Source organism: Neophocaena asiaeorientalis, unplaced genomic scaffold (assembly GCF_003031525.2).
Source record: "Neophocaena asiaeorientalis asiaeorientalis breed wild unplaced genomic scaffold, Neophocaena_asiaeorientalis_V1.1 scaffold52, whole genome shotgun sequence".
NCBI classification, from domain to species: Eukaryota; Metazoa; Chordata; class Mammalia; order Artiodactyla; family Phocoenidae; genus Neophocaena; species Neophocaena asiaeorientalis.
Window position 1 is genome coordinate 1,837,947 of NW_020173927.1, and position 14,081 is coordinate 1,852,027.

A 14,081-nucleotide genomic window follows, 5' to 3' on the forward strand; every position below is an offset into this window, starting at 1 on the left:
CCTGTTTCAGGAGGAAAAGGCCATATATTTTCATATTTCATTTAAAATTAATTGGTACTCCATGCCATTGAAGATTTTCCATTTTTAAGTTTTAAGAATTTAAGTTACTTTAGGATCCCAAATATGTTTGATGAATTTAAATGTAATACTGCAAACATATTCTACACAATCTCTGAAGACAGTTGAAGGTGCTTCACCAATCCTTTGCCTTAGATAAGTGTGTTAATCAGCTTCCAAGATGGCCCCAGTGATCCTCACCTCCCAGTACTCACACTCTTGTACTGTCCCTTCCCATAACGGGTAGGGCTGACTTGTGTAACCAATAGGATACTGCAGAAATGACCAGAAATGACCTTCAAAGGTTAGATCATAAAAGATATTGAAGCTTCCACCTGGACCCCTCCCTCTGGGGAAGCAAGCGGCCATGTTGTGAGGATACTCAAACAAACTGTGAAGAGGCCCAATGATGAGGATCTGAGGCCTCCAGCCAACAGGAAGTTAACCTGTCCACCAGGTGGGAAGTCACATTGGGAACAGATTGCCCAGCAGCCTGCAGCCTCATGGGAAAGTCTATGCCAAAACCACCTGGGTAAGCTGCTCCCAAACTCCAACCCACAGATGTTGTGAGATGTTTATTGTTCTTTTTCTAAAAAAATTAGGTTATTTGTATTTTTATTGTTGAGCTGTAAATGTTCTTTATATATTCTGGATTCAAGTCCCTTATCAGATATATTATTGCAAATATTTTCTCCCATTCTATGGGTTCTTTTTTTTTAAATGGGTCTTTTTTTTTTTTTTTGAAGTATAGCTGATTTACAATGTTGTGTTAATTTCTTCTATACAGCAAAATTATTCAGTTATATTCAGTTATATATATATTCGTTTTCATATTTCTTTCCATATGGTTTGTCATAGGATATTGAATATAGTTCCCTGTGCTATACAGTAGGACCTTGGTGTTTATCCATTCTATGTATAATAGCTTGCCTCTGCTAATCTCAAACTCCCAGTCCTTCCCTCTTCCAACCCCCTTCCCCTTAACAATCACAAGTCTGTTCTGTATGTCTGTGAGTTTGTTTTTGTTTCATAGATATGTTGATTTGTATTGTATTTTAGATTCTACATGTAAGTGACATCATATGACAGTTGTCTTTCTCTGACTTACTTCACTTAGTGATAATCTCTAGGTCCATCCATGTTGCTGCAAATGGCATTATTTCATTTTTTATGGCTAAGTAATATTCCATTGTATATATGTACCACATCTTCTTTATCCATTCATCTGTCAATGGACATTTAGATTGCTTCCATGTCTTGGCTATTGTAAATGGTGCTGCAGTGAATATTGGGGTGCATGTATCTTTTTGAATTGTGTTTTTTTCCAGATATGTGCCCAGGAGTCAGATTGCTGGATTATATGGTAGCTCTATTTTTAGGTTTTTGAGGAACCTCCATACTGTTTTCCATAGTGGCTTCAACAATTTACATTCCTACCAACAATGTACAAGGGTTCCCTTTTCTCCACATCATCTCCAACATTTGTTATTTATAGACTTTTTGATGATGACCATTCTGATTGGTGTGTTTATTGTTCTTTAAAGAACAATATTGTTTATAGTTCTTTAAATTACCCACTAAGTTTTGGGGTAATTTGTTACACAGAAACTGATAACTAATACAGATATTATGCAGACAATTATCAACTGCTTGAGATTGGTTGTGTCTTCAGTCATTTTTACAGGTCTATTGCTCCCAGATTATATCACAACTATTTAAAGATAGTCTGTGATCCTATTTAGATAGACACATTTATCCTTACACATTTTGAATACCAATAAGTGACATAAAAATATTTCTGGAGATGAAAGGGGCATTGCTGATTTTCTTATAGTTAAGGCTGGAAAGAGCAATTTCTACTATAGTATATCCTGTCAGACACCATAAATGTTTTTTCTTTAATTATGTAGGTAAAATGCTTAAAAACCTAAATGCAGTCTAGTGTTTTAAATAATTTTATTCCTTTTTTTTTGGCTGCACTGGGTCTTCATTGTTGTGTGCAGGCTTTCTCTAGTTGTAGTGAGTGGGGGCTACTCTTTGCTGTGGTGTGTGGGCTTCTCATTGTGGTGGCTTCTCTTGTTGTAGAGCATGGGCTCTAGGCACACGGGCTTTGGTACTTGCAGCACATGGGCTCAGTAGTTGCCACATGTGGGCCCTAGAGTGCATGGGCTTCAATAGTTGCGGTGCATGGGCTCAGTAATTGTGGCATGTGGGCTCTAGGATGCATGGGCTTCAGTAGTTGTGGTGTGTGGGCTCAGTAGTTGTGGCTCACAGGCTCTAGAGCACAGGCTTAGTAGTTGTGGTGCACGGGCTTAGTTGCTCCACAGCAAGTGGGATCTTCCCGGACCAGGGCTCGAACATGTGTCCCCTGCATTGGCAGGAGGATTCTTAATCACTGCACCACCAAGGAAGTCCAGCTTTACTCCTTAATATGTATGAATGTTCTCTGTCTCGGTGTGTGTATATATATACATATATATATATGTATATATATATGTATATATATATACATATATATATACAAACACATAAATATATGCATATATACATACATACATATATATGTATATATACACACATAGTTCTTTCCTATTATTCCAAGAAATCAAAAGGTGGGGACTATAAAAAATTTACTCCTGATTCCTCATTTATTCAATGTTTTTTCCTTAGTTCCTACTTGATATGCAACTTTTTTTCTCTTGTCTCCCTTTCAATGTGCATTTCTCATTGTATATTAGCTCTTTGCGTGCTTGGGCCACACCTTTTTCTAAAATCATGTGTTAAAATGCAATTTGTCTTAGCAATGCATAAATTAAGCTACAGTTAAATTTGTTTCTTAATAAACTTCAAAAATCCTTGAACTGAAGTAACCAGACAGAAGGCTGCATCACCCAATGGAAAAGGTCTGGACTTGAAGGCAAACAGCCCTATTACAATTCTAGATGATTCTAAACACACTTTAGTTTGTGTTTGTTGTTATTAAACTATTGAATGGGATGGGGGGGGTGACTAAAGGAATAACATAATGAGTGAGGCATGCACAGGTTACTTATTGAGATAACCCAGCCAGAATAGCAAGCACCACTGCAATGTAATCAAATGGATGAAAGGACAGCCCCCAGAGAAGTAGTGTCAGTAACGGGTGGGCATGGAGAACAGTGAGGACCAGGGCACCCACATGTGGAGAGGTCCCACACCACTGTAGCCAGAGATGGAGGGGAGCACAGGAGGGAACACCCTCTCCAGACTGAAGTGAGGACCTGCACAGCTCCTCTCTAGAGCTCAGGGGAGAAGAGGTCCTATACCATCCTGCTTCCTGACCACAATCCCATGTTAGTTTTCCAGTTACTGGGAATCCAGGAATGGCTCCCTGGGAAGCATGGATGGCTGTACCACTCTTGAAAAAGCAGTAACTTTCATTATAATTTAATTAAGGTGCATGTTGGTCCCCTATGATGCTGGGTACCAGCCATACCCTAGAAACCCATCATTCCTGATTGACAGCAGAACATCCAGCTTCCCTGGAAAGTGCTGGCTTCCCAAGGCCCTGCCCTTGCCAAGTCCACATTGAGGAACCAGTCCTTGTGCCTAGAGCCCATGACTCTTTAATCTTACTGATACTGAGTCCTGGGTTTCAGGGACACAGTGAGCTCTGACCAAGGAGTTCCCAGAATAAGGGCCCCATTGTCCACTTCTCTCCCTTTTGTAATTGATGGTCACAAAATGCAATAAGTAGAGGAACCCGTTTTCTTATCTTAATGTGAAGGCCCAAGAGGCAGCACATGGGTAGGTGGAGTGATAATTACTCTACACGCAAAGGTAAACAGTTCCAAAGGACACATGAAACTGTAAGATTATGGGCTCCCAGTTAAATATGTCCCCCACCTGGCATACAGGCTCCCCAGACTTGCTGTGGAAGGAGAACAGAGCAGCAGCATACCTGACGTTTGTGTGCCGCTTGACGTACAGGTTGTGAAAGTTGTTGGTGTTTTCCATTTGGCCGGCTTTGGGGCCCTGCAGCCTCTGGATGATCTCGGCTTTCATCTCCATGGCTATGTGCGCTGGCAGCAGGGACAGCAGAAGCCGCTCCTGAAACCAGGTGTGGAAGGAAGACCAAGAGATGTTACACAACCAAGGTCACAGCCAAGTATCATCTGATATCAATACTGATTTGTAGTGGGGCTAATTTGAGGACTCTTTACAAGTTAAAATACAGATTCTAGAAATACATATTGAAAAAAATATAAAATTTTCTAAGGTCAGAGTGTGTTGTTATTTATTGAGTTCTAAGCATGTCTTTTTCAGTATGGAGAATAAAGGAAGGCATAGTTATTTCCCTGAGGGTACTATTTATCTATTTTGATTTTAAAGTAGTGAAGCAGAAATAATATTAAAATGCCAGAAACCAGTGGTCAGTCTAAGATACAAAACACTCATTTTCACCTGCTTGTTCATTTGCGAGATAAAGTACAAGCTTATTGCACTTTTGAAAGTCAGCCCATATTCCACATTTCCTAAGTAAGAGTCACATATTTTCAAATATTTCATTTCCTCTGTGGTGACCATCCAATCCTCTTTAGTGCTTCTAAACTATTATAAAGACAGAGTCAGAAATATTAGCTGCTGATAAAGACATCACCTATGAGAAACTATAGCTGGGACACAAAGAAATGATAACATATGAGATTTTCTTGTATTTTTAGTCTTTAAATTCAGTATATCTCGTACACAATAGCATGCAATATTATACATGCTTTAATCTGTATTTATTATAGTTAGAGTGGCAACTTTTCCATTCTCTTCAAGGAAACTATGCAATTTTTTGAGAAAAAGTATCATAGATGGCAATCTTTGCAAGTTGATATTCATCCTTGAGTGTTTTAAACATTAATCTATTACAGAAAACACCATATTCTTCAGGCATTGTGGATTTAGCTAGTGGTATTCAGTGTGTATAAACAAACATTTGTTGAATGCCAAGTTTTCTCCTTCTTCCACATTGTCTCTTTTTTTCTTTAAAAAAATTTCTTTTTGGTGGACAAAGTGGTGAGAGAGTAGAGGAAGGGGTGGGGAAGCTGAGCTTTGCTCACAGATTCACTGGTCCAGGTGTCTGTCCCCTGGGCCCACCCACAGTGCCCATCATTTTGGGGCTGTTGGGAACTTCCACCAAGGGAGCAGAGGGTAGGCCAGGAGTGCATCGTGATGAAGATGAAATGACCCTCACCACAGCCCATCCCCAGCCTGACCCAGGAAGACAGGTACAAAGTCAACAGGAGACTCAGCGTGTGCCTGTGTAAGGTCTCAGTGCATGGTAGGGAGCGTTTCTCTATGAACTGGCATAACTGAGTGTTGATTGTTTGTTCATTCCTTCCGTCCTTCATTAACCCAATCAGAAAACATCCATCACTGCCCATTAAATGCCAGACCCCTTGATAAGCACTAATGGTAAATGCAAAGAAGAAGGGGACAGTGTCCCTAATATCATGTTGCTCATGATCCAGGAAAGGGCCCGCCCACAGTGCATAGCTGTTAGATGAGGCTAGAAAGACAGGCTGGTGATTGGAGGAAGCCACGTGCCTGGGATCTGGGAAAAGAGGGGAGCTAACAGACGAGAAGCACCTGCTATGCACCACACGCTCCCAGGAGCCACCTTCACGTGAACCAGTTGAATCAAAACAACAGCATCATCTGACTGGTATTGTTACCAACCTCCTTGCAACAGAGGCAAAAAGAAGCAGTTAGATAAAGGGCAGGGAGCTGACACTTGTCATAACACTTGTCACACACCAAAGGGAATTTTATTGGTACTTAAGAAAGAGAACACTTTTTATTTAATAATCATCTTTTCACTTTTTTGTTAAATTCCCCTTGATGTTTCCATTTAAATTAAGAAATGAAATGCAGAAATCAAAAATGTTTAATAAGGTAAATGTCCATATATACATCTGGGGAAATATAAATTAATAGGAACTGTACAAAACAAGGAGGCTAATGTCTAGTGTGGTCTACAATATAACAGAATGAAACGCACAATGGCAATAACACAAAAGATGAAATGGGAGTCAATGGAATAAAAATGTTCTGAGGTCCTAGAATTGTGTGAGAAGTGGCAAAATAAAGCAATTTATGTTAGACTGTAGTAAGTCAAGAGTGGATGCAATTTCCACATCAGCAACAAAAAGTTTGAAAAAATGTATGACTAACAGGCTAACAGAGAAAATGGGAAAGGAATCCTTGATTAATCCAAAATAAGTCAATAAAGAAGAGTCAAAGAAAACTAAAAACAGGTGGGGCAAATAGAAACTAAATCATAAAGTGACAGTTATCAGCCTGTTGTGCCAGAAATTATATTAAAATTAATGGACTAAATATTCCAATTAATTGACTAATACTGTCAGATTGGACTGAAAAAAGACAAAATGTAACTCTAAACTACTCACAATAAACACACCTGAAATATAAGAATACAGAACTATCAGAAATTAAAAAAGATACACCAAAAAGAGATGAATTATAAAAACCTTAATAATAAAAGAAAAAGCAGTATACCTATACCAATATCAGAAAAGTACTGTAGATATTCCAGTCTTAAGGGAAAATATTGACAAGTCCACAAATTTTTTAGAACTTTTTTTTGGTGGGGGAAATACCACTAGATTGTATTGTGGACATTGGCAATATAACCCCTTATGTGGTTCCTTCCACTCAAAGAGACTGGTGGTATGAAGGGCAGTGAAGTGGGGGGCTTGTCTATTGCTTTACTTCTCAATTACTGCAGGAGTTCTTGGAAAGTAGCATTTTCCCTGCAGTTATTTGTTCAATGAATGAATGATCTGCTGTGCATTTCACCTGGGGCACAATAAAGAAAAATCTAATTTCAAAGTGGAGACGTGGGTAGACAGTGCTTATGATTTTTTTTTTCTTTTTCATTGCAGTACGCGGGCCTCTCACTGTTGTGACCTCTCCCGTTGTGGAGCACAGGCTCCGGACGTGCAGGCTCAGCGGCCATGGCTCACAGGCCCAGCCACTCTGCGGCATGTGGGGCCTTCCCGGACCGGGGAACGAACCCGTGTACCCTGCATTGGCAGGCGGACTCTCAACCACAGTGCCACCAGGGAAACCCTGATTTAAAATCAGATTAATGACCTTTTTTTTTTTTAAAAAAAAAAATCTTTATTGGAGTATAATTTCTTTAAAATGTTGTGTTAGTTTCTGCTTTATAACAAAGTGAATCAGGTATACATATACATATGTCCCCATATGTCTTCCCTCTTGCACCTCCCTCCCTCCCACCCTCCTTATCTCACCCCCCTAGGTGGTCACAAAGCACCGAGCTCCTCTCCCTGTGCTATGCGGCTGCTTCCCACTAGCTATCTATTTTACGTTTACTAGTGTATATATGTCCACACCACTCTCTGACTTTGTCCCACCTTACCCTTCCCCCCTCCCCGTATCCATAAGTCCATTCTCTAGTAGGTCTGTGTTTTTATTCCCATCTTGCCCCTAGGTTCTTCATGACTGTGTTTTACATTCCATATATGTTAGCATATGGTATTTGTTTTTCTCTTTCTGACTTCACACTGCATGACAGACTCTACGTCCATCCACCTCACTACAAATAACTAAATTTCGTTTCTTTTCATGGCTGAGTAATATTCCATTGTATATATGTGACACAACTTCTTTATCCATTCATCTGTCGATGGACACTTAGGTTGCTTCCATGTTCTGGCTATTGTAAATAGTGCTGCAAGGAACATTGTAGTACATGACTCCTTTTGAACTATGGTTTTCTCAGGGTATATGCCCAGTAGTAGGATTGCTGGGTCATATGGTAGTTCTATTTTAGTTTTTTCAGGAACCTACATACTGTACTCCACAGTGGCTGTATCACTGTACATTACCACCAACAGTGCAAGAGGGTTCCCTATTCTCCACACTCTCTCCAGCATTTACTGTTTGTAGAGTTGTTGATGATGGCCATTCTGACTGGTGTGAGATGATATCTCATTGTAGTTTTGATTTGCATTTCTCTAATAATTAATGATGTTGACCATTCTTTCATGTGTTTGTTGGCAATCTGTATACATTCTTTGGAGAAATGTCTATTTAGGTCTTCTGCCCATTTTTGGATTGGGTTGTTTGTTTTTTTGATATTGAGCTGCATGAGCTGCTTGTAAATTTTGGAGATTAATCCTTTGTCAGTTGCTTAATTTGCAAATATTTTCTCCCATCTGAGGGTTGTCTTTTGGTCTCTTTTATGGTTTCCTTTGCTGTGCAAAAGCTTTTAAGTTTCATTAAGTCCCATTTGTTTATTTTTGTTTTTATTTCCATTTCTCTAGGAGGTGGGTCAAAAAGAAACTTGCCTGATTTATGTCATAGAGTACCCTGCCTGTTTTTCCTCTCAGAGTTTGATAGTTTCTGGCCTTAAATTTAGGTCCTGAATCCATTTTGAGCTTATTTTTGTGTATGGTGTTAGGGAGTGATCTAATCTCAGACTTTTATATGTACCTGTCCAGTTTTCCCAGCACCACTTATTGAAGAGGCTGTCCTTTCTCCAGTGTACATTCCTGCCTCCTTTATCAAAGATAAGGTGACCATATGTGCGGGGGTTTTTCTCTGGGTTTTCTATCCTGTTCCATTGATCTGTCTTTCTGTTTTTGTGCCAGCCAAATACTGTCATGATTACTGTAGCTTTGTAGTATAGTCTGAAGTCAGGGAGCCTGATTCCTCCAGCTCTGTTTTTCGCTCTCAAGATTGCATTGGGTATTTGGGGTCTTTTGTGTTTCCAAACGAATTGTGAAATTTTTTGTTCTAGTTCTGTGAAAAATGCCAGTGGTAGTTTGATAGGGATTGCATTGAATCTGTAGATTGCTTTGGGTAATATAGTCATTTTCAGAATGTTGATTCTTCCAATCCAAGAACATGGTATATCTCTCCATCTATTTGTATCATCTTTAATTACTTTCATCAGTGTCTTATAATTTTCTGCATACAGGTCTTTTGTCTCCTTAGGTAAGTTTATTCCTAGATATTTTATTCTTTTTGTTGCAGTGGTAAATGGGAGTGTTTTCTTAATTTCACTTTCAGATTTTTCATCATTAGTGTATAGGAATGTAAAGATTTCTGTGCATTCATTTTGTATCCTGCTACTTTACCAAATTCATTGATTAGCTCTAGTAGTTTTCCAGTAGCATCTTTAGGATTCTCCATGTATAGTATCATGTCATCTGTAAAAAGTGACAGCTTTACTTCTTCTTTTCCAATTTGGATTCCTTTTATTTCTTTTTCTTCTCTGATTGCTGTGGCTAAAACGTCCAAAACTATGTTGAATAAGAGTGGTGAGAGTGGGCAACCTTGTCTTGTTCTGATCTCAGTGGAAATGGTTTCAGTTTTTCACCGTTGAGTACGATGTTGGCTGTGGGTTTGTCATATATGGCCTTTATTATGTTGAGGAAAGTTCCCTCTATGCCTACTTTCTGCAGGGTTTTTATCATAAATGGGTGTTGAATTTTGTCGAAAGCTTTCTCTGCATCTATTGAGATGATCATGTGGTTTTTCTCCTTCAATTTGTTAATATGGTTTATTACATTGATTGCTTTGCGTATACTGAAGAATCCTTGCATTCCTGGGATAAATCCAACTTGATCATGGCATATGATCCTTTTTCTTGTGCTGTTGGTTTCTGTTTGCTAGTATTTTGCTGAGGATTTTTGCATCTATGTTCATCAGTGATATTGGCCTGTAGTTTTCTTTCTTTGTGACATCTTTGTCTGGTTTTGGTATCAGGGTGATGCTGGCCTCGTAGAATGGGTTTGGGAGTGTTCCTCCCTCTGCTATAGTTTGGAAGAGTTTGAGAAGGATTAGGTGTTAGCTCTTCTCTAAATGTTTGATAGAATTCGCCTGTGAAGCCATCTGGTCCTGGGCTTTTGTTTGTTGGAAGTTTTTTAATCACAGTTTCAATTGCAGTGCTCGTGAATGGTCTGTTCATATTTTCTATATCTTCCTGGTTCAGTCCCAGAAGGTTGTGCATTTCTAAGAATTTGTCCATTTCTTCCAGGTTGTCCATTTTATTGGCATAGAGTTGCTTGCAGTAGTCTCTCATGGTCCTTTGCATTTCTGCAGTGTCAGTTGTTACTTCTCCTTTTTCATTTCTAATTCTATTGATCTGAGTCTTCTCCCTTTTTTTCTTGATGAGTCTGGCTAATGGTTTATCAATTTTGTTTATCTTCTGAAAGAACCAGCTTTTAGTTTTATTGATCTTTGCTATTGTTTCCTTCATTTCTTTTTCATTCCTTTCTGATCTGATCTTTATTTCTTTCTGCTAACTTTGGGGGTTTTTGTTCTTCTTTCTCTAATTGCTTTAGGTGTAAGGTTAGGTTGTTTATTTGAGATGTTTCTTGTTTCCTGATGTAGGATTGTATTGCTATAAACTTCCCTCTTAGAACTGCTTTTGCTGCATTCCATAGGTTTGGGGTCATCGTGTTTTTATTATCATTTGTTTCTAGGCATTTTTTTATTTCCTCTTTGATTTCTCAGTGGTCTGTTGGTTATTAAGTAGTGTATTATTTAGACTCCATGTGTTTTTATTTTTTACAGATTTATTCCTGTAATTGAGATCTAGTATCATAGCATTGTGGTTGGAAAAGATATTTGATATGATTTCACGTGTTTTTATTATCATTTGTTTCTAGGCATTTTTTTATTTCCTCTTTGATTTCTCAGTGGTCTGTTGGTTATTAAGTAGTGTATTATTTAGACTCCATGTGTTTTTATTTTTTACAGATTTATTCCTGTAATTGAGATCTAGTATCATAGCATTGTGGTTGGAAAAGATATTTGATATGATTTCAATTTTCATAAATTTACCAAGGCTTGATTTGTGACCCAAGATATGATTTACCCTGGAAAATATTCCATTAGCATTCTGTTGTTTTAGGATGGAATGTCCTATAAATCTCAATTAAGTCCATCTTGTTTAATGTACCATTTAAAGCTTGTGTTTCCTTATTTATTTTCATTTTGGATGAACTGTCCATTGGTGAAACTGGAATGTTAAAGTCCCCTACTTTGATTGTGTTACTTTCGATTTCCCCTTTTATGGCTATTAGTATTTGCCTTATGTATTGAGGTGCTCCAATGTTGGGTGCATAGATATTTACAATTGTTATATCTTCTTGTTGGATTGATCCCTTGATCATTATGTACTGTCCTTCTTTGTGTCTTCAACAGTCTTTGTTTTAAAGTCTATTTTGTCTGATATGAGAATTGCTACTCCAGCTTTCTTTTGATTTCTATTTTCATGGAATATCTTTTTCCCTACCCTCACTTTCAATCTTTATGTGTCCCTAGGTCTGAAGTGGGTCCCTTGTAGACAGAATATATACAGGCCTTGTTTCTGTATCCATTCAGCCAGACTATGTCTTTTGGTTGGAGCATTTAATCCATTTACATTTAAGGTAATTATCAATATGTATGTTCCTATTACCATTTTCTTAATTGTTTTGGGTTTGTTATTGTAGGTCTTTTCCTTTTCTTGTGTTTCCTGCCTAGAGAAGTTCCTTTAGCATTTGTTGTAAAGCTGGTTTGGTGGTGCTGAACTCTCTTAGCTTTTGCTTGTCTGTAAAGGTTTTAACTTCTCCATTAAATCTGAATAAGATCCTTGCTGGGTGGAGTAATCTTGGGTGTAGGTTTTTCTTCTTCATCACTTTAAATATGTCCTGCCACTCCCTTCTGGCTTGCAGAGTTTCAGCCGAAAGATAGCTGTTAACCTTATCGGGATTCCCTTGTGTGCTATTTGTTGTTTTTCCCTTGCTGCTTTTAATATGTTTTCTTTGTATTTAATTTTTGAAAGTTTGATTAATATGTGTCTTGGTGTGTTTCTCCTTGGATTTATCCTGTATTGGCCTCTCTGTGCTTCCTCGACTTCATTAACTATTTCCTTTCCCATATTAGGGAAGTTTTCAACTATAATCTCTTCAAATATTTTCTCAGTCCCTTTCTTTTTCTCTTCTTTATCTGGGACCCCTATAATTTGAATGTTGGTGCATTTAATGTTGTCCCAGAGGTCTCTGAGATTGTCCTCAAGTCTTTTCATTCTTTTTTCTTTATTTGGCTCTGCAGTAGTTATTTCCACTATTTTATCTTCCAGGTCACTTATCTGTCCTTCTGCCTCAGTTTTTCTGCTATTGATCCCTTCTGGAGAATTTTTCATTTCATTTATTGTGTTGTTCATCACTGTTTGTTTGCTCTTTAGTTCTTCTAGGTCCATGTTAAATGTTTCTTGTATTTTCTCCATTCTATTTCCAAGATTTTGGATCATCCTTACTATCATTATTCTGAATTCTTTTTCAGGTAGACTGCCTACTTCTTCATTTGTTAGGTCTGTTGGGTTTTTGCCTTGCTCCTTCATCTGCTGTGTGTTTCTCTGTCTTCTCATTTTGCTTAACTTACTGTGTTTCGGGGCTCCTTTTCGCAGGCTGCAGGTTCGTATTTCCCGTTGTTTTTGGCGTCTGTCCCCAGTGGCTAATGTTTGTTCAGTGGGTTGTGTAGTCTTCCGGGTGGAGGGGTCTAGTGCCTGTGTTCTGGTGGATGAGGCTGGATCTTGCCTTTTTGGTGGGTATGTCCACGTCTGGTGGTGTGTTTTGGCGTGTCTGTGGCATTATTATGGGTTTAGGCAGCCTGTGTGCTAATGTATGGGTTTGTGTTCCTGTCTTGCTAGTTGTTTGGCATAGGGTGTCCTGCACTGTAGCTTGCTGGTCATTGAGTGGAGCTGAGTCTTGGCGTTGAGATGGAGATCTCTGGGAGATTTTCGTTGTTTGATATTACGTGGAGCTGGGAGGTCTCTTGTGGACCAGTGTCCTGAGCTTGACTCTCCCACCTCAGAGGCACAGCTCTGATGCCTGGCTGGAGCACCAAGAGCCTGTCATTCACACGGTTCAGAATAAAAGTGAGAAAAAAAAGAAAGCAAGAATGAAGAAGATAAAATAAAATAAAGTTATTAAAATAAAAAATAATTTAAAAAAATTTAAGTAATAAAAAGTTTTATAAAAAGGAAAGAAAGAACGAGGAGAGCTGCCAAACCAAAAACCAAATCCACCAATGATAACAAGTGCGAAAAACTGTACTAAAAAAATACCCCCAAAACAGACAGACAAAACCCTAGGACAAATGACAAAAGCAATGTTATAGAGACAAAAATCACACACAGAAGCATCCACATACACATAAAAAGAGGAAAAGGGGAAAAAAAAAAAAAAAAATATATATATCGTTGTTCTCAAAGTCCACCTCCTCAGTTTAGGATGATTCGTTGTCTGTTCAAGTTTTCCACAGATGCAGGGTACATCAAGTTGATTGTGGAGATTTAATCCTCTGCTCTTGAGGCTGCGGTGAGGGATTTCCCTTTCTCTTCTTTGTTCGCACAGCTCCCGGGGCTTAGCTTTGGATTTGGACACGCCTCTGCATGTAGGTCCCCAAAGGGCATCTGTTCTTCGCTCAGACAGGACTGGGTTAAAGGAACAGCTGCTTCGGGGGCTCTGCCTCACTCAGGCTGGGGGGAGGGAGGGGTACGGAGTGCGGGGAGAGCCTGTGGCGGCAGAGGCCAGCGTGACGTTGCACCAGCCTGAGGCGTACCATGCATTCTCCCGGGGAAGTTGTCCCTGGATCCTGGGACCCTGGCAGTGGCAGGCTGCACAGGCTCCCTGGAAGGGAGGTGTGGATAGTGACCTATGCTCGCACACAGGCTTCTTGGTGACGGCAGCAGCAGCCTTAGCTTCTCTTGCCCATCTCTGGGGTCCACGTTGTTAGCCGCGGCTTGCGCCCGTCTCTAGAGCTCCTTTGAGCGGCGCTCTGAATCCCCTCTCCTCACGCACCAGGAAACAAAGAGGGAAGAAAAAGTATTTTGCCTCTTTGGCAAATCCAGACTTTTCCCCGGACTCCCTCCCGGCTAGCCGTGGCGCACTAGCCCCTTCAGGCTGTGTTCACGCTGCCAACCCCAGTCCTCTCCCTGCACTCCGACCGAA

At 39.5% G+C, this 14,081-nt stretch overlaps 1 protein-coding gene across 1 annotated transcript in view; it reads right to left on the reverse strand.

The window, feature by feature from the left end:
- ADCY2 (adenylate cyclase 2) overlaps positions 1–14,081 on the reverse strand; it is a 430,840-nt gene that overhangs the window by 134,839 nt on the left and 281,920 nt on the right. Inside the window, exon 5 of the mRNA XM_024752509.1 lies at positions 3,998–4,146. Within this exon, the coding sequence (XP_024608277.1) occupies positions 3,998–4,146 (149 nt within the window). The remainder of the gene's footprint in view (positions 1–3,997; positions 4,147–14,081) is intronic.